The 21,523-nt window shown below is 41.8% G+C and overlaps 1 protein-coding gene across 2 annotated transcripts; it reads left to right on the forward strand.

Annotated features, from left to right (window-relative positions):
* The first annotated feature begins 1,966 nt into the window (after positions 1–1,966).
* Positions 1,967–21,029, forward strand: fyna (FYN proto-oncogene, Src family tyrosine kinase a). 2 transcript variants are annotated; one of them, XM_066675934.1, is made up of 13 exons: positions 1,967–2,157; positions 5,255–5,351; positions 9,219–9,475; positions 10,860–10,956; positions 12,729–12,827; positions 13,034–13,137; positions 15,477–15,626; positions 15,866–16,030; positions 17,953–18,132; positions 19,155–19,231; positions 19,323–19,476; positions 19,763–19,894; positions 20,810–21,029. In XM_066675934.1, the coding sequence occupies exons 3-13, from the start codon at positions 9,229–9,231 to the stop codon at positions 21,016–21,018; spliced, it is 1,614 nt and encodes a 537-aa protein (XP_066532031.1). In that variant the 5' UTR covers positions 1,967–2,157; positions 5,255–5,351; positions 9,219–9,228; the 3' UTR covers positions 21,019–21,029. The 2 variants fall into 2 exon arrangements, with proteins under 2 accessions (XP_066532031.1, XP_066532033.1); XM_066675936.1 differs by lacking the exon at positions 5,255–5,351.
* Positions 21,030–21,523: the final 494 nt, after the last annotated feature.

Here is a 21,523-nt window from a genome sequence, read left to right on the forward strand (position 1 = left end):
AGAAAAATACAATAAAGCAAGGGGTAATAAATTAAATAACTACTAATGTGCAATAGTTCAATATACCTACTGTACATAAGTGGCATGTGCTACAGTAAAATGACAGTGACATGTAAACATGTAGATAGTAAAGTGCAGGGGTAGGTTCAGGAGTCTGATGGCAGTGGGGAAGAAAGAGTTCTTTAACCTGGTGGTCTTGGATGTGATACTCCTGTACCTCAGAAGTGTGAACAGTCCATGCTGGGGGTGGGTGGGGTCTTTAAGAATGAAGTCTAAACAGGTCATGAATATAATGTTTTTGTATACAAATTATTATCATGTGCATATAAAGTACAATACATTTCTCACTAGCCCACAGATGTTAGCAATGTACACAGCCATATATTTTGACTAAAACAAGTCAGGGCAGCATGACAGGATATAGAATATCAACAGTAAACATGTTTGATATTGTAAACAGTCAATAGAGTGGCAACTGTAGTGAATAAAACATGTATTCAGTGGAATATATGAATGTGTAGTTGAAATGCACTGTATTTTCCAGGACTCACTGACAATGGAAATGAAAATATTAAGAGCTCTTGCTGTGGTAACAACAGCATCTGCAAATGAAATTAAATGGCATTATATGTTAAAGAGAATACCAAAAGCGTCATGGTTGACTTCAGACCCAAACAGGAATTACTAGAAAAGTTGTAGATCATTTTCCATGTCGTCACTTTCTGAAGAAAAAAAAATCATGATGGAAACTGACAAATAGATAAATGGACCAATATAAACTCTCCAAATTTTTTTACATTGGCTTCCACTGTAGATTATAAAAAGCTTTTTTTTCCTTCTCCTATAAATGTATAAATTTATAAATCCTATTTTGGGGATACATATTTTTCTCTGGACAGCGCTGATGTGTCTAAAAGTCATCATGAAGCATTATCATTTCCACTAGTTCAACATACTGCCTGGTATCACTCAGCATTGCAGATGCTTTTGGTTTAAAAGCATTCCCTAAGGAATCAGATTCCCTTATTGTACTTATTTGTGGTCCACTTGTTTGCTGTGTAATTGCGTACTGCTGTGTATTTTATTGTTTTGTTTGTTTGTGGCTAACCATATGCCATTGATACTTTTATAGTCTCATGTTGTGTACAATGTGGTGTATATGCATGTATCAAAATATAACAGCCATTTGTTATAGTTGCAAGACGTATAATTGGGCAATATATATCTGGTCATATAATTATGTCTACTGTAACCCTGTTTACTTTGGGATTATTTTTATTTTAGGTTAGGTTATTTTACAGTATTTGTTTGTTGCAGCCCTTGTTTTAAATCAGGCTATATTATATACTCTTCGTTCAAAAGTATCTGGTATGAATGGATGAGATACAACAGTGCTTTTGGAGTTTTCATTGCTTGACTGAGAACAGTCAGTTAGCTTGCTAGCTAACTAGTGAGGGCTAGTGTGTGTAATAGAGTAGGCAGTGTGTGGGCACGTTAAAACTCCAGTAGCACTGCTTTGTCTGACCCACTTGTACCAACAAAACACACATTCATACCACCATCCCAAGCACAGCATGATCTATTACCTAATAACAACTGTTGTGTGGGGGTCCTGACCATTAAAGAACAGGGAGAACGGGGGGATAAAGAAGCCTGAAATTATTAAACTACAAATAACACATATATTGCCAATGGAGCTGATAAAATGGATTATGAGTAGAAACAAGTAAGTTATTCTAATACTGTATTTCGTGCAGAGGAAATAAATCCCCGTATTTTCCAGACCTACGTGCACTACGTAGGGAGCAAGGAGCCGTTTGAGATCCAGCCCCAGCGTGGGAGAGGGAATCTGCGGAGGGCGGGGTTTAGAACGAAACACGAATGCGCATGTGCGTCTCCCGATCCACGATTGGCTGAAAGGGCGGTCAATCCGTGACTGGCCGGGCCCACCCTTTCCAACCGCCTCAGCAACGCCATCGTCCGTTGGATTGAGGAGCAGACGAAATCGTCAGCGGGGAATGTTGTTATTTTTTCATTAAAGATTAACCGAGGAAAACGGCCACAAATATTAAACGTAGAGGCCCACGCCTGCTCATGAACTACCGAGGCTGCTGTAGGCGTGAGCTCCCGAAACGGTCCGGACGGCTTCGTGATTCGGTGAGCGGTTTGTTTTATTCGTTATTTCTTTCCTCCCTCGACGGGTCTGGCGTTCTGAATGCACTTGGCGCAGCAGGCTCGTCTCCTATGGCTAGAAACGCGAGCTCATTAAAATACTGTGGGTGGACGGGGACATTTTATGACACAGAAGCCGGTCTGTTTACCCCCGTTCCGAGTGGGAAATGGCGTGATGTTGCCCGCGAGCCTTTCCCTCAGAGGGGAACGGGGCTGGTTTATCCGTAGAGGACGTGGAGATGCTCAGTGCAGCTCTCTTGCAGCAGGGATTGATGCGCAGCTGAAATGGCCTCATGGATACAATTGAGAAGAATAAGGGCTCTGTGGCGAGAAATAAAAGAAATCGCATGGCTCTGGTCATCTGATTTCAACGCAGTGAATCACAGCACGGCGCCGGGCAGACGATAACACCCAGAGTGCCACGATTCGCTCGGTCTTTTCTGCGTTTTGTGCATTTTTAAAAGCCTCAATGTGTGTGATGCATTGTTTGACGTTTGCATGCAGTCTTGTGTTTGACAGGTTAAAATATGTCCGTCTGAAATCTGCATTGGAAGAGACGGAGGCTGTAGAGAGACAGAGAGAGAGACTGGCTGTGGGTGATGTCTGCGAGTGTCACTAATTGTTAGAAAATGGATGGAGGGGATGGAAGGCCCTGAATGTGCTGTGGATGTAGTTCAGCGTTCACTGTTTATTCCTGAGGGGTAGTGAGTCTTATTGGAGCTGAGATCTAAAAACTACACGTGAAAACCCACACTTCAGAGGGGAAAGACTCTAAAATTACAGCTAGAACATTGTGTGATTTGATAATAAGAACAGAAAGTCACCAGCTCTGCACTTCACATTGATCTGATATTAAATTGAAAATGGTTTTGTTTTTATTACCTTGTAGGTATTTAGTTATAAATATAAGTTCTTTCCAATATCACTATCTAGAGTACATTACAACAAAAGCTGCATGTTTACCACTTCATTACACTTTTTAACACATAGTCTTTTTGATCGTTATTTAAACTCATAAAAGCCAGTCTATTTTTTTGGTCAAAGTGATATAATTCGCAATAATTCCCAAAAGAATACGTGCCCTAATGCTTTAAAGTCAATATAAATATGCACATAATCTCAGTCCCTATTCCCACCATGTCTTTGCCACTCACCTGGAGCGTGAAAGTCCCACCCCACAAGTCGATGTGATTGGGTATCAGGTTTGTGATGTAAGAAACCTTGGCTGCCTCAATCCATGCTTTTGGAATGCTGCAGTTTTCAACCAGAAATGGTGCTTTAAAAAGATAAAAAACTTAATTTTCACTGAAGGGCGTCTTTAGTAAAACCTTTGAGAAAAGGAAACACTAATTGTTTTAATTAGTATTTTATTGTTGCTGTTGGTTTCAGTGGTTTACAGCTTCAGCCGTGTTGTCTTTGGCTGTATTGCTGTAATCTGTGCACTTAACACATTCAGAATGCATATTTAAATAAGCAGTCCTGAAAAAGACATTGCTTAGAAAGAAGCATATTTGGGTCCAAAATGTGTGGGTCTGTGACTGTATCCGAGCGCTGTTCCTGTTGTACGGTTTACCCATGCCCTGACAGATCCTGGGTTTTGAACTTCACGCTGGTAACAATCTGGATTTTTATACAGTGGCAAAGGACTTGTATTCAGGTCAATTATGTTGAAGGGAATAAGCATTAAATTGGCTTTTACATACACTGATTTGTCTAGATTTCATGAATTGTTTGTTAATATTATGCACTTTACAATGTGTAATACCTAAAATCTATTGCTTATTAATGAAAGTTGTTCTTAAATGGTTATAGTTTTGGCGGCTTGGTCCTTCATCGTGATAGACTAGACATTTCAGGAGTGATTCCTTTATACTGGAACACGATTGTGGCTAGTTTTTTAGTCTTACATTGCCTCTATTCCTAATTGGATCATGAATTTGATCAGTCACTACTGTACAATTTAACACAACTTCCACAGCAATATTACACTGCCTTCAATACTAGACAAGCTAGGGTTCAGTTCCCTGTTTGGGTAAGCAAATCACACTGCAACCAAAAAAAGAGCCCTTGGGCCAGACTCCTAACACTACAGCTATCTACCACTGTAACATGATTAGAACTGTGGATAAGAGAGTCTGCCAAGTGCTATAAATGTGATTGTAGGTCACTAATGAATTGTATTTCACACACATTTTGTCTTTACTATGTTCCCTATACATTGTGCCCTTTTTTTGGGTGGTAGTAGTAGTACGCATTCAGCTTTAATTGTTCTTCCATCGAGATCACATTAGTAACAGTGTGGTTTTGTGAACTTCCTGTAGTAATCGGAGACCATTCAAAAGCAAAACAAAAACCCATGTGCTGTGACTTCACAACCATGACAGATTGATCCTCTAACACACCGTGCACACTACTCAAGCCTCCAGCCCGAAAATAAGTGGATATTCTGTTCTTCTTGGCTAAAATACTAGGCCTGAGCCCTAATTTGTAGAAACTAATCTCAATATAAATCACAATTTTCAGGCTGAGTAGACCTTTCCTATCTCAGACAACCAATCAGTGATAAGAAATTACTGCGGGCGGCGTAGAAAAACTCCAGGCCTTTTGCAGCCCTTCAGGTTTCAACTCTTTCTTAAGCCTTAACCAGATCTTTATCATTTTTTTTAAGAAGTTGATCAAATCTGGCAGAAGGGGATGTTTTGCTCAGATGGATTGTAAATTAAACGTCCACCCAACAGGCTGCAATTCTGTATGTTTAGGTACAAACAACAGGCTCAGAACATATGGCACTCACATTACTGACCATAGATTACTAGGCAAAAGCTTTATAGCTCCAGGAATCCTGGGATTAAACCTCTAATTAAATTTGGGCATTGCCTAAAGCAGTTCTGGGTGATTTTACATAAAAGCAGGTCCTCAGAACTAAGTTTGGAAGTTAAAACATTTCAGTTAAAAAGGTCTCAAGATGATGCATGTAGCAAACAGGCTTTAATCTGATGCAGTTTCCGTACACAATGTGATGTATTTCAAACTGTATAAGTCATATAGAAAGACGTTAACCCCTCTCTTTCTTCCCACTCAGGCCTGGTTTTGAACGGAGCCAATCATAGATGTTTTCACTCCATCTTTAATTGAATGGAATGCGAATACTCCAGTGTGGTACCCCAGTGCTCTCTGTGGTATGTTTACTAGACATCTGTTTGCATTTTCCTTCTGCATGCATTAGGTTTCCATCTTTTGGCCTTAGCGTTGCTGCCATAGAGGTGAAACTATAGAAAACATTTGGTGCCAAAGTGTTGACGTGAAGAATATCAAATTTGGACAGGACCCCATGGTGCTACACGAACACAGGTTTCTAGCAAAACTGGAAAACCCGGTCAACAACAATTGCTGCCTTTTCGAGGCCCATCACAACAACACTCTCCATGTTCAAATCTCAGATACATTGCACACTGGTTTAACTGTGAACTCCACAAACATTTCCCAGGTGGCATCTTCTCAACACAAATCATTGGAACGTTTGCACCAATCGTGGGACCTCTGTTCCAACCAATTGGTGCCTGGATTGCCGTGGTGTTGAGTCGTCTGTGCTTGTAGCCAGAGATGGGCACTCGAGTTAGCGGCTCGAATACGAATCACACTTAAGTCGCATAGAAATAGACTTCAGACTTGACTTGTTACTTGTGCCTTATGACTAAGAGTCTCTCAATCATCATCCAGATTTGGTGTGTCACCATCTGTGTGCATGATATTGGTGAACAAAGTGTAAACAGAGCAGTGTAGCATAGCTTTAGTGGGAGCACATATAATTTACATACAAATTTACATACTGTCCTGTTTGAGAGTTATCACATTGTATTTGTATTATCTGCCGAAGACAAAATAATTTAAAAAGTGCAAACCGATACTGTCATGTTTTTGTGAGTAAAAGAAATCTGAGACTTCACCTGGACTCTAGTCTAAAGACTTGTGACTTGACTCAGACTTGAATTTTGTAAACCTCTCTTTTTGTAACTGGTGATGTATGAATTCTCTGGATTCGACCCCAGCTCTCAGCTGCTGACATCCACAGTGACCAACCAGAACACCTTCTGTGAATCTTGGCTAAGAGTTGTCAATTCTCATTACATTATACCTGTTACCTTTATATCATTTCCAATTTAATTTGATGCTGTGATCGTTAGCTAGTCATTGAGCTCATGTTAAAAAGGTTACTTAAAGTGACACGGAGCCAGTGTCTTGGAATCCATTGATGTGGAGTTCCCTGTCTTCAATTCTTCAGCTCTGAAAAAGGTCAGCGAGTCAGAATGAGCTCTTGGCCAATGATTCTGAGAGACGTAACATTTGGAGTGAATTTATTTCAAGTAGTGCATTTTTGAGCACATACTGAATGACAGAACCTGGCATACTTACCATAATGATATATATATGTGTATATATATATATATACGACAAATATGTAATGTACAGTCTTTAAGTTGGGTAAAGCCTCTTTAATTCCATCTCTTTATCTTTTACTCTGGTGTGGTCTTGGATAAAGAAGGCAGGATTAATTATACACACATTGGTTCAGATTAAATGGAGTTAAGCGTTGGATTCCAATGAGTTGAGAGTTGTGAAAGTCATACATCACTAGTTGGGAGCAAGCTTGGGTCAATACCATGGCAGTGTATCCACCAATTGATTGGGAAACAAAGGCGCTTAAGAGACCATGTCATGATTGGTGCAATGACAGGTACAGCCTCTAGACATCTTTGATTGGCTGGAGTTTTGACTCAAAACTTGATATTTTTCTCTCAAATATTTTGGCACATAATTGATCCCCATATGAAACAGTTTTAAAAACAGCTGGTTGTAGCCAGCCCAGGCATTCTGTGATGATTCTGTGATGGTTAATGGAGTATATGACTGAATGGTTTTGTCATCCACTCCGCCCATTTAAACCAGGTTAAATCGCTAGATTACTGTAATTAATCAGAACTCAATGGCACCGGTCAGAGTGCTGGTTGATAATGACACGTGTGTCAACCTGTTAGACTTTAATATAATTTAAGTTAATTCCATTTTTTTTTCATCAGAATATTTCTTGAAAATATAAAGCAGGAAGAAAAGTGGAAACACAGCATGGTCACTATTAGCTGTGAAGACTTGATGGAGCCATTAGAGAGTCATAAGCTGATGTTGGGTGATTAGTTTTGGAGCACAAACACCACTTCAACTCATCCCACATGTATTGGATGGATACATCAGTTTCAGTTCTACAGAGTCAAGTGCTGAGCTTTTTACCCACTTTTGGCATTTGGGCATTGGTCGTGCTGACCTTAGACTCATGTGCTGCTTCTCCCAATTCACATAATGCTTCTCCATTGAGGTTATAGAAGCCGTGTGCACAACTGAACATCTGTGTCTACAATGGGAGAACTTTAAAGCAGCTGAAATCCCCCAAATGATGTCAAAAAACCTTTGCCTATGTTAATTTTGGCCTTGGACTTTGGGCAAACAATGTCAACAAATCAGTCTCTTTCTGACTGTCTTTAACTGTGTTTGCATGCCTATTTAGGCCTATCTCTAAATGTTTAACTGTTAACTGGTAAAGTAAAAATTAATTCTGGGATATAAGGTGCTCAGAGGAATCCCTCACACTAAAGAATAAAAGTAAAGCTATAGTTGTAGGCAATGGTTTTAAGTTAGGAAGGTTTTACCTGTGTCAGTGATTCATTTAAAAATACATAGGCATGTTAAAGGTAGTTGGTTAAACATTTTAAAGTATTTCATTATCAGATTTTAAATCTATTGTTGTTTCTTAAAATTACACCGTGTTGAATGTCATTTCATTACAAAGAAGTGCAGTGCTGCACAGTTTGGGGAAAATGACCCTGAAAGGATTTGGCTCTGATGGTACCTTTTAGTTTATTTTGACTTCCATCTTAACATGTGTACAGGGGGTCCTCGACTTACGACGTTGATCCGTTCCTACGTCGCGTCGTAAACCGATTTTCGGTGTAAGTCGGAACATACGTACATACTGTACGTAAATAACATGCTGTAAGCACTTATCCTATCCTAACACCTATCCTCCTCGGTCCCGAGCCGCGTAACCGTGTATTCTTCCGCCGTGCACACCAAACACGAAGTTCACGTTGCGACGTTTACGACGCAAAACCACTTAAGTCGAAACAAGGCTTTATACAGTAAATGGAAGATGTGTCGTAACCACGAAACACCGTAACTCGGGACTGACGTAACCCGAGGACCTCCTGTGTAGGGTTTAACATATCACCCACTTAAGCATTATACAGTACAGTGAAGATTAATCAGACACAAAGCACAAATTGTTCAGAATTGTTCTTTCAAAACAGTCTAATGACACGTGCGCTGTTATTTTATGGCCCCGCTGAATCATAGACGTGATGTTCATTGTGTATCAGATATATTGTTAAATAGATCTCAGTATCTCCCAGCACTAAATGACCACATTAAACTCTGATTATAGTCAAATAAAGGCTCCATTCATTTTATCAGCGTGGAGTCTGTGCTTGACAGTGACTTTTGTGAATTTTTAATGGTGGAATATTGTCTGCTTCAGAGTAACAGAATATTGTGATTGAACATTTTCAGAGTTTGCTATACTGCATTTAATAAAACCCTGATATCTGTGACCAGAGTTCACTCAGTCATTCATCTTCTCTAAAGGCTTCATTTAAAACTGGAGTCTGGAGTCTACCCAGAACCACTTGGCTCAAAGCAGAAACACACCTTGGACAGGGCAACAGTCCATCACAGGACGTCACACACTCACCCAGTCACTCACACACACTTCCGGGCATAGGTGTGGGCAATTGACATCCAAGCCCATGGTCGAAATTTAAAATTCAAATGAGATTACGAAAACAACAAGTATCAGTTTTAATGCAGTAATGCACTGATATTAACCCAATGTCAATATTTGATAGACAGTGTGTCTGTCATTAAATGCCCTGCAGATGTAAGTCAGAGCGTGTTTGCATAAATAATTAAGTGCTTGTGTTGCTTCCCTCCATTCACAGAATCTAGATAATGGGCTGTGTACAATGTAAGGACAAAGAGGCAACTAAACTGACGGACGAGAGAGAGACGAGCATCTCGCAGCACACTGGGTACAGATATGGAGCCGACCCCACCCCCCAGCACTACCCCAGCTTCGGAGTCACCGCCATTCCCAACTACAACAACTTCCACGCTCCGGTCAGCCAGGGAGTGACCGTTTTCGGGGGGGTCAACTCATCCTCACACTCGGGAACCCTGCGCTCTCGCGGGGGAACAGGTCAATTTATAATCTATGTGTTATAATCAGTAGTGAAAGATACTTGTGTTTATAGTCACACTCTAGTAGAACGATGACTATTGCTGTCGTGATTGTTATATCATTCATCATATATTTGACCCTATTATTATGGTTATTTATAATTCCAGAATAATATGTATTTGTGTTAGACGTTTTTAAAGGCTAAGCACCACTTAATGGACCTCCATGAATATTCCACATTATTGTAGTTACTGACAGATATAAGTATGAATTAAAATGAAAATATCAGCTTAATTTGCTTTAAAACTGACAATTTTATTAAATTGACGTAAAAACTAGAGCTCGCTACGGAAATTCTTGAACGCAGCCGTGACGTCACTGGTGGACAACAGCTGAACAACGCCGCGGTAAAACACCGTTATGACTGACTGTTATGACAGTATCTAGCTAAATAACCAACATTATTCATGACAATAGCCTAGCAATAAGCTAAACTCAAATTTAGAGGTACCGTTATTCTTGTAAATGTGATCGAAGTCGAACTCGAATTCATCCGACACTATAAACCTCCGTAATGCAGCTACGTAGCCGAGTATAATCTGAGCACCGAGTTTAGCGAGTCAAGCTAACGTTAACTAACACCAACTAAAACAGGCGAAGTGAGTGTCCTTACCCTGTTTACCTCCATGTTACAGAGGCTCTTCAACACCTTTCGTTGGTGTCCTTACATGCCCATATTGTTGGAAAAGCGCCAGTGAAATGAGCTACAGATAACGGAGTGAGCGGATGGTCCTTTCCAAAGTGCCCGTTTAAAGTGGACAAATTTAGTCCATTTTCTGGATATTTTGGGATCTTTGGGCCATTTGTGCACAGATGTCCCACTGTACATTGAATGATTGCAGCCAAAAACAACACACCTTTTCGTCATTTTGCATTAAATTAAGTGCAGCTTCTAGAGTTGTTGTCCACCATCTACGTCACAGGCAAGACGCCTATTAGAGTTTCCCAACACCGTTGGGGGGGGGGACCAATGGTCTTTTAAACCTTATTCCTTGAATTACTAAGAAATAACATGTTTTCTGACTATCAATAAACACAAGTTAGGAACTCAAACTCCACTGTATTTATTTATTTGACACTTCCGTAGAGCTGGTGCTTAACCTTTAAGGCCACGTTTGGTTTCCTGTGAAAACATGGGACTTTGTAAAATGTAAATGTTATATGCTCAAATCAATCGACAGGTTTAAAAAAAAAAAAAGAGTGAATCTAAAATATAAGTAATTTTTTTTTTTTTTTTTTCTTGACCTTTTCAGACTCTTGTTGATATTTTTGTCAGTCTTTCGTTTTGAGGAACTTCTCTTACTTCAGTATCATTACCTCTCCTTCACTGTCTCTTCTGCAGGAGTTACACTGTTTGTAGCACTTTATGATTATGAGGCAAGGACAGAGGATGACCTCAGTTTCAGGAAAGGAGAAAAATTCCAGATTCTCAACAGCACGTGAGTATAAAGTTATTTCAAGGCAATCCAGGAGAGTACCAAGGTTTAAGGCTTAGTGTTATTGATTTCTAACACCTTTTCTGTTCATTGAACAATACATTTCTGTATTTGTTTTTACTCTGAAGCAGAACAAGGCTTTTGGGTTTAGACCGAGATGCATTTTCAGGAACATCAGGCTCTAAAACTGACTTCTAACATATTATTGGTATTACCCAGCATTCATCACGCAGATAATTAATACACGTATGATAGAGATCCTGCCAACAGAAAAAACGTATTTTATAACAGTCCACCCAGAACCCAAAACCCAAAACAGCTCCTCCTCCGAAACAGCTCCTACCTTCAGAGGAGGGCAGTGACTGTCTGTAGATCTGAAAACTCTCACTTTAGAGACTTTTATGGCACAGCTGCGGGAGGAGCGCAGGCACGTTTACAACAGATGAAGAACTGGGGGAGTGTCCCTTTAACACCCCATAATAAGAAACAGAGACACTTTAGTTATGTAATATAAACGTATTAACCCATTCTGTTCGTACTCCATCGTAGTTGGAATAACTCTTCATGTATTTATCTTATAGTTATAACAACAATAATAATATAAACCTCAGAGCGGAGAAACCAAAGATGAGTAAATAACTAATAAATAAAGCCCTGTTTATGTGAGTAAATAAGAAATGTATTTATTCTGAATTAGGAACATGATACACAGAGGATTTGCCGTTGATAATCACAGGGTTTGACTTTAATATTAATGCAGTTAACTTCTATCTATCTGTCTATCTATCTCTCTCTCCCTCTTTCTCTCTGTCTCTATCTGTATCTCTCCCTCTATCTCTCTATCTCTCTCTCTATCTCTAACTCTATCTCTCCCTCTATCTCTCTATCTCTAACTCTATCTCTATCTCTCCATCTCTCCCTCTATCTCTCTCTCTCCCTCTATCTTTCTATCTGTATCTCTCTATCTCTCCCTCTATCTCTCTCTCTCTCCCTCTATCTCTATATCTCTATCTCTCTATCTGTATCTCTCTCTCTATCTCTCCCTCTATCTCTCCCTCTATCTCTCCCTCTATCGGTATCTCTCTCTCTCCCTCTATCTCTCTATCGGTATCTCTCTCTCTCTCTCCCTCTATCTCTCTCTCCCTCTATCTCTCTATCTCTTTCTCTCCCTCTATCTCTATCTCTCCCTCTATCTGTATCTCTAACTCTCCCTCTATCTCTATCTCTATCTCTATCTCTCCCTCTATCTCTCTATCTCTCTCTCTCCCTCTATCTCTATATCTCTGAGAAACCAAAGATGAGTAAATAACTAATAAATAAAGCCCTGTTTATGTGAGTAAATAAGAAATGTATTTATTCTGAATTAGGAACATGATACACAGAGGATTTGCCGTTGATAATCACAGGGTTTGACTTTAATATTAATGCAGTTAACTTTAGGATCAGTAAAGACAGATCTGTTGTGTAGAGTTATGGAGTATATTATTAAGTTCTCTACTGCTGTTGGACGCTTCAGTTTTGGCCCAAAAAGTGAAGCTAAATGGAAACTCTTGGCTTGGTAAATACCCCAAAGGACTGTAAGTATAGATTAGTGGTGAATATGCCCTGAGCTGCCACCATTAAGCAGCAGCAGCAGCTACTCTCCTGTTCCTCTGCTCAGAAACGTTAGTCTGACACATGAAGTCTCAGGAGTATAACCTAAGCAGTTAGTCTCCTCTCTTATTGACGTACAGACTATTTGTCCAGCAGCATTTGTTCTTCTTTCTTTCTTTCAGGGAGGGAGACTGGTGGGAGGCTCGCTCTCTCACTACAGGTGGAACCGGATATATACCCAGTAATTACGTGGCTCCAGTAGACTCCATCCAGGCGGAAGAGTGAGTTCAATTTCTGTGTGCCAGAGGCCCAAGAGAAATAACAAACCAAGCTATTTTCTGTGCTAAGATTATATGCTTTTTTACAGCTTGTACTATGTCCATTTCCTTTTTATATTTTTAACAAGCATCAAATAACGTAACCCTGGCACACGACGGCCGTTAAACCAAAGTCATACCTGTTTTTTCGGGGGGGTCTCTGTTTTCAGTTGGTACTTTGGTAAACTGGGTCGTAAGGATGCAGAGAGGCAGCTGCTGTCTAATGGAAACCCCAGGGGCACTTTTCTCATCAGAGAGAGTGAAACCACTAAAGGTAACCAGCATGTGCAAAAATCCATGCTTCAGCTTTTGGTACATGAATTTCCAGGAGCCTTTTAGTGGTTGAATAACAAGTAGACTTCATTTTGTGTGTATCTGTCTATCTATCTCTATCTCTCTCTCTCTCTCTCTCTCTCTCTATTTCTATCTCTATCTCTCTCTCTCTCTGTCTCTATCTCTATCTCTCTGTCTCTCTCTCTGTCTCTCTCTCTCTGTCTCTCTATCTCTGTCTCTCTCTCTCTCTCTCTATTTCTATCTCTATCTCTCTCTCTCTATCTCTATCTCTCTGTCTCTCTCTCTCTCTGTCTCTCTCTCTCTGTCTCTCTATCTCTATATCTCTATCTGTATCTCTCTATCTGTATCTCTCTATCTGTATCTCTCTATTTCTCTCTCTCTGTCTCTATCTCTGTCTCTCTATCTCTATATCTCTATCTGTATCTCTCTATCTGTATCTCTCTATTTCTCTCTCTCTGTCTCTATCTCTGTCTCTCTATCTCTATCCCTCTATATCTATCTCTCTCTCTCTCTCTGTCTCTATTTCTCTGTCTCTTTCTCTGTCTCTTTCTTTATCTCTCTATCTGTATCTCTCTATCTCTATCCCTCTATCTCTATCTCTGTCTCTATCTCTCTGTCTATCTCTCTCTGTATATATACACACTATATTGTCCCCTTGTTTGCATACAGGTTGCCACTCTACATATTCATAATGTAATCTATCTGTTGCTCTGCATACTCTGTTAACCCCCTTCACACTGTTCTTCAATTGTCAAGACTCCCACAGGACCACCAGAGACCAGATATGATTTGGGGAGTGGATCATTCTCAGTGCTGCAGTGACCCTGTAGTTGTGGTGGTGTTCTTGTGTATTATTCCTCTTGTATGACTGGATTACACAGATCAGAGACGCCAAAGTGTTGGACCGAGAGTAGGCCACTAACTCAAAATATCCCCTGCAACTATGCGGAAATATGCGCATCAACAGATGAGCTTCTGTCTCACACATTAACACTGCTCCGTCAGTGTCACTGCAGCGCTGCACCCAAACAGTCCCTGCTCTGTGGGGGTCCTGGCCATTGAGAACAGGGGCGAGAGGGGGCTAACGACGTATGCAGAGCAACAGATGGGCTACAATCTTTAGCTGTAGAACTGAAAGGTCCTCCTGTATGGTCTGCGGAGCTACTAAAGTGGATAATGATTGTAGAGAGAGAGAGAGAAAGGGAGATGCCACCAGGACAAAACCTTATCTCCAAGGTGATAACTTCACAGGAGGTGGCTAAACATTTTTTTGAACCACTCCTGCTGGATCATTACATGTGTATACACTGTACAGGGCAGCAGCTAGTTATTACGGAGATGCCATGGACTAAAGGCTAGAGAAGAAAGCCTGGGAGAAGAAGGTCACTGATTCAATCCCTGGGGCCGTTAGGAAAGATGGGGGAGGGGGTGTGAAGGCACAGCCCCCAACATCCCCTAACCACAACTGCTCCCTGGGCGCTATGGCTGGATGCCTGCCGCTCTGGTTGTGTGCTCACTGGTGTTTGTGTGTGTGTTTTCCCTCACACGGGTGGGATAAATACAGAGACTTAATTTTGCCTTGGGGAATAATAAAGCAGTGATTCTTCTTCTTAAGAAGAGTAAAGAGCAATCTGTATTTAAATGATGAATATTAAATAACAAGGAACAATGATGTCTAGCCCATAACCTAGTGAGCTACCCAAGTAGGCACTGACTCCATAGGCAGCTTCGTAAGTCGGGAGCACCCTAACCGACGTCTCTCGTAGGAAGGCAGATTATTGTGATGCTGTAGTTGGAGAGCAGTTGTGTCACTGCATGAGACAAGTGTTTATTACCTCAGCTGCTAGCGTTGTCTCAGTGTGTCAGCGCCTTGAACTCTGCTGTTCCTGTTTTTATCTTGGTTTTAATTGTTTTTGCTCTGGAAGAGGAGTGAAATAGACGGGAGTTGTGCTTGCTTTGCATCATGGGATCGCCTTAGCTGCTGAGGAACGGCTCGATTCGGCCAGGTTAAGGTATCTCAGTAGGCAGTTTATTTAAGGTATCTAAGAATAGGGACAGCCTACGTGTCGGTGGCATGCACACTGATGTAGACACCTCACTAGGTTTTGGGACTGAACCTTTCCTTCTGGTCCATTGTGTATTGACCATTGGTTTAACACTAAGTCTAAAACTACTCTAAAGAAAGCTTATTTCACAATATTTTTATGTTTTTTAGCAGCTGAACAATTTAATCTCTAAGTTAAATGTATGTAATAGGAGACCCTGTTGTGTCCTGACCGAGATTTTATTTGATGTCCCGTTCTCCTCTCACTTGTCCAGGTGCGTATTCCCTGTCCATCCAGGACTGGGACGATATCAAAGGAGATCACGTGAAACACTACAAGATACGAAAGCTTGACAACGGAGGCTACTACATCACCACCAGGGCTCAGTTTGAGACACTCCAGCAGCTCGTGCAGCATTATTCGGGTAAATCGCACTCAGCTGACCGCAGACCAGTGCCGTATTAAAGTATTTTAACAGAAAACGTGTGAGGAAATAGATGACCCTGCCAGGGTTTTGAGTGTCCATTGTTACTAATGTCGTTGATTTTCTCACAGTGTTGTCTAACGAGGGTTCTCTGGCTGTCTCTGTGCGTGTGTGTGTGTGTCTGTTTGTGATTCTGTTTCTGTCTGTCTCTGTCTATGTCTGTGTGCATTTATACACAGCGAGGGCTGCTGGACTCTGTTGTCGTTTAATCGTCCCGTGCCACAAAGGCATGCCTCGGCTGGCCGACCTCTCTGTGAAAACCAAAGATGTGTGGGAGATCCCTCGCGAGTCTCTGCAGCTCATCAAGCGCCTCGGCAATGGGCAGTTTGGAGAAGTCTGGATGGGTGTGTATTTCTTTAATTGCTATTATTATGATTATCCTCATCAGTTATTATTATTTATTTTTCCATTTATTTCGTTTGTTAATATTATATTTGTTTACGTTTTATTGTGTGTGTTTGAAAAGTATTGATTGATTGATTGTTTGATTAATTAATTTAATTAGCTTTGTTAACTAGGTCCATACTAAACTGAGAAAGATTGAGAACGTTTAATTAAGAAACGTCTGATCACAGAACCCTGCCCGTTATCCCTGTAAATGTGGCCTAAGCAAAGAAAATTGTGAGATTTTATTTTGTTTTTGTGGTGAATGTGTTAACTTATTTTTACTTGGGAAAATCAATGCCCTATGATCACATGACAAAACATTCATTCATTCATTCATTGGCTGTAACTCCTTATCTAATTCAGGGTCGTGGTGCGTCCTTAATCACTTGGCGCAAGTCAGGAACACACCCTGGAGGGGGTGCCTGTCCGTCACAGAGCAGCACATATTCTCTCACACACTCACACCTACGGACACTTTTGAGTCACCAATCCACCTACCAACGTGTGTTTTTGGAGTGTGGGAGGAAACCCGAGCACCCGGAGGAAACCCACGCAGACACAGAGAGAACACACCACACTCTTCACAGACAGTCACCCGGAGGAAACCCACGCAGACACAGAGAGAACACACCACACTCCTCACTGACAGTCACCCGGAGGAAACCCACGCAGACACAGAGAGAACACACCACACTCCTCACAGACAGTCACCCAGAGGAAACCCATGCAGACACAGGGAGAACACACCACACTCCTCACAGACAGTCACCCGGAGGAAACCCATGCAGACACAAGGAGAACACACCACACTCCTCACTGACAGTCACCCGGAGGAAACCCACGCATACACAGAGAGAACACACCACACTCCTCACAGACAGTCACCTGGAGGAAACCCACACAGACACAGGGAGAACACACCACACTCCTCACAGACAGTCACCCGGAGGAAACCCATGCGGACACAGAGAGAACACACCACACTCCTCACAGACAGTCACTCGGAGGAAACCCACAACCTCCAGGTCCCTGGAGCTATGTGACTGCGACACCTACCTGCTGCTCTACAGTGCCACCCCATATAACTGAACATGTGCATAATATTGTCGATAGCAGGCCAGTGTGCATCTGCGGAAAGATAAACCTTTATAAAGACTAGGAACTGAAACTAAATCCAGCTGAAATAGTATTAGAGGGAAATTTAGCTTATTTATTACTGTAAGGTTACGTAAACAGTTAATAAATTATATATATTTAAAATTTCAAAAAGTGTTTTAGCAGAGTAACCCAGCATTACCAAAAACATTCTGACCAGAGGAGGGTAGGTCCCCCCCGTGTGAGCCTTGGTTCCTCCCAAGGTTTCTTCCTCAGCTCTGTGGGAGTTTTTCCTTGCCACTGTCGCCCTTGGCCTCGCTCTCCTGGGGATTTTTACATCTTTTACATTCTTTAAATATTTCATGTCAAAACTTTGTCATTACTGGAATTCTGTGAAGCTGCTTTGTAACAACATCAGTTGTAAAAACACTACAAATACATTTGATTTGATTTGATGAAGAGCTTAAAAAACAATCAATGATCTGTTATATAAAGCAGTAATCAGCTGGTCCTGACATTATGATATATACCTGTTTCACAGAACGGAAAGGTGGAGGTATATAAACTTGGCCTCTGAGATGATGGAGCTCGTTAGTACATTAATAGGATTAATGAACTGCAGAATGTCTATCTTGGGACTTGTTCATGGGTTTATAAGGTATAAAAAGTGCATCCTAACTGCAGAAGTAATTGGAAGTAGAGCTAGGTTTCTGCCGAGGACTTTATTTCCCTGTTAAGTGCTTGGTTGTTTCTCATATTATGCAATCTTCCCATTAAATTGCAGGCACTTGGAATGGCACCACTAAAGTGGCAGTGAAAACCTTGAAGCCAGGCACAATGTCTCCGGAGTCTTTCCTGGAGGAGGCTCAGATTATGAAGAAACTGAGACACGATAAGTTAGTGCAGCTATACGCCGTGGTCTCTGAAGAACCCATCTACATCGTCACAGAATACATGGGCAAAGGTAAAAATAACAATGTGTTACTGTAACTGATGATTAATATTCAAAATATTAATCTTATTAAAACTCCAGTTCCAATAACATTACAGGGCCTTTTCCTGTCTGTTAATATGATGTAATGCTAAAGATGTATAATTAATTAAGTGAATATTTGATAATGTGGCATGTAAAGGAAGCCATTTCTTCCTCTGTTACAGTTCCTCCGTTCATATTCAGCCCCTTATTCACGTTTCTGTGTGTAGTGTGTGCGGTGATGTGTGTAGTGTGATGGTGCTATGTGTAGTGTGTGCGGTGATGTTGTGTGTGGTGATGACAGTGTATGTGTGCTGGCGCTGTGTGTAGTGTGGTGACGGTGTGTGTGGGAGCACCATGTGTAGCGTGACGGTGTGTGTGGTGGTTCGGTGTGTAGCGTGATGGTGTGTGTGGTGGCGCAGTGTGTAGCGTGACGGTGTGTGTGGTGGCACGGTGTGTAGCGTGACGGTGTGTGTGGTGGCGCCATGTGTAGCGTGTGTGTGTGTGTGGTGTAGCGTGACGGTGTGTGTGGTGGCGCCATGTGTAGTGTGTGTGTGTGTGTGGTGTCGCGTGTAGCGTGACGGTGTGTGGTATTGCTGCATGTAGCGCGTGTGTGTGCGTAGCTTGACAGTGTGTGTATGGTGATGCTGGGGGTGTTGTTGTTGCGATATTTCACTGATTTTGGAGCCTTAGCTTTTTATTTTAGATCATAATGTTCCAAAAAGAGAAGCACAGAGTGTTACACTCTTCAGTTCCTCTGCTGAGAGGCTCTGGATGTTCTCAGAAGTTGCACTAACTACACGTTAGTACTTTTGTACTCAATATATCTGTATTTCTGTCAGTTTGGGAGTGGATCTGGGAAATGAACTCCAGCCTAATCATTCAAAAGTTGTCTATTTTCAAACACACATTTGATAACGTATGATACACAGAGACATATGGATATTTATATTTCTTCTCTGACAGTTTATCTACCTCTTCATGACAAAAAGTGTGTGTGTTCATATTTTCAGGGAGTTTACTGGACTTTTTGAAGGATGGAGAAGGACGAGGCCTTAAATTGCCGAACCTAGTGGACATGGCGGCTCAGGTAAGATCTGGACTCGTGTTCAATGAGCAGAAGCTGAACTGTGCTGAGAGCAGTGGTCTGAATAATAAACAACAAACACTCTCTCTCTCAGGTTGCTGCAGGCATGGCTTACATCGAGAGGATGAACTACATCCACAGGGATCTGAGATCGGCAAACATCCTCGTGGGAGACAGCTTGGTGTGTAAGATCGCTGATTTCGGACTCGCCCGACTGATCGAGGACAACGAGTACACAGCTCGACAAGGTGAGGGCTCTCTCTTTAAACATTAAAGTTACACTCAGTTTCAGAATATCACTTTATTTTAAGTATTCTACACATTCAAGGATTCAATGGTAGACGTATGTAAGATGTTTGTAAAACCCTCTTATGCCTAAAACAACATCTGTAATGCCTTCGTTATGAAAAAATAAGGTCACGAAAGCCTTTATTGTTTATTTGGCTGTGTTTTTCAATTTAACGAATGCTCACTCTGAAGCACTGTGTCCAATATTAAGACTGGGCCATCACCTAAGTTTCGGTTCTGTTTCAGGTGCAAAGTTCCCCATCAAGTGGACGGCACCAGAAGCCGCTCTCTACGGACGGTTTACCATTAAATCAGACGTGTGGTCATTCGGAATACTGCTCACGGAGCTGGTGACCAAAGGACGCGTGCCCTATCCTGGTAACGTTTATAACTTTATCATACGGTCAGGGTAGAACTGCACACTCCTTTACACAGGGTATTAACCTTTTTATTTTCTTAGTGAAACTCATTCACAGTTGAACCATTTACTCAGTTTCCCCCACTCAGTGCCATTCTGTAAATGTACACACATTTAATAGAGCTGCGAATCTTTGGGAATCCCACGATTCGATTCAGAATCAATTCTTGGGGTCTCGATTCGATTTTTTTTCCAAAGTGTTTCCAAATGGTTGCTTTCAAATTCAGCGGAGGTGGGTGGATTTCTTTTTCTTCATCCTACATACTTTAACAACAAACACCGTAACACAAAACTACACCCCCCCGTAGCCTACTAGACTTGCATGCCTGTACATAGCCCATGCTGCTTCCTTGTTTTGCCTAGCACTACGGTGGCTGAGAAGGCACACGGCACCCGCAAAAAAAAATAAAATAAATAATAGTATTTAGAAAAAATAAAGTTGGGGCGGCACGGTGGCGCAGCAGGTACTGTCGCAGTCACACAGCTCCAGGGACCTGGAGGTTGTGGATTTGATTCCCGCTCCGGGTGACTGTCTGTGAGGAGTGTGGTGTGTTCTCCCCGTGTCTGTGTGGGTTTCCTCCGGGTGACTGTCTGTGAGGAGTGTGGTGTGTTCTCTGTGTCTGTGTGGGTTTCCTCCGGGTGACTGTCTGTGAGGAGTGTGGTGTGTTCTCTCTGTGTCTGCGTGGGTTTTCTCCGGGTGACTGTCTGTGAGGAGTGTGGTGTGTTTTCTCTGTGTCTGCGTGGATTTCCTCCGTTTGTTCAGGTTTTCTCCCACAGGAGAAACTGGATAAGGGTTACAGACAATGAATGAATGAATGTTTAATAGAGATTCTAATACAAATGTCCTAATGTGTATCTCTGGGCTTGGTTTTTAGGGATGAACAACAGGGAGGTGTTGGAGCAGGTGGAGCGTGGTTACAGGATGCCGTGCCCTCAGGACTGCCCCATCTCTCTGCATGAGCTCATGCTGCAGTGCTGGAAGAGAGACCCAGAGGAGAGACCCACCTTCGAGTACCTGCAGGCCTTCCTGGAGGACTACTTCACTGCCACTGAGCCACAGTACCAACCAGGAGACAACCTCTAAACTCCCAGACCCCCCCCCCCCCCCCCAACCCCCACCCCCGGTAGAGCAGGAGAACGCCACCACAGACTGGACTGCCCCACGCCAGGACGATAACGCTGATACAATGCACGTAAAGACGACAAAAAGCTTCCAGATTTCTCTCCATCTCGATCCAGTATTCGACACATTACATCTTCCACCGAAAGGACGCGTCACATCTTCACGTATCAGTAAAAGCCAAATAAGTGTTCCAGGACCCAGAGGGGTGTTCCGTGGGCTCTTGCAAGTGAATCGTGAATATGGATTTAAAAAAAAAAGGCCTGTTTGTACGTAGTGTAAATACGATCGACATGTTTACTTACCCCCCCCCCCCCTTGTTTTAGGCTTTATTACTTTTTATAACGCTGTTTATGGTTTTGGTTTTGTTTCTTCTGATCCAGGAGAAGTATCATCGCTCAGAAAAGAAGCATGACTATCGAGGCCAAACCGAATCCTGTTTTAACAACTGTAATGATTCTGGAAATCA

The sequence above is a fragment of the Hoplias malabaricus genome, chromosome 1, assembly GCF_029633855.1.
Source record: "Hoplias malabaricus isolate fHopMal1 chromosome 1, fHopMal1.hap1, whole genome shotgun sequence".
In the NCBI taxonomy this organism is placed as follows: Eukaryota; Metazoa; Chordata; class Actinopteri; order Characiformes; family Erythrinidae; genus Hoplias; species Hoplias malabaricus.

What these genes read in the sequence shown, in the direction of transcription:
- fyna (XM_066675934.1), top strand. Translation starts at nt 9,229, where the DNA reads ATGGGCTGTGTACAATGTAAGGACAAAGAGGCAACTAAACTGACGGAC. An exon ending in AGAGAGTGAAACCACTAAAG is followed by an intron (nt 13,138 to 15,476) that starts GTAACCAGCATG and finishes TCACTTGTCCAG; the next exon opens with GTGCGTATTCCCTGTCCATC. An exon ending in TAGTGGACATGGCGGCTCAG is followed by an intron (nt 19,232 to 19,322) that starts GTAAGATCTGGA and finishes TCTCTCTCTCAG; the next exon opens with GTTGCTGCAGGCATGGCTTA.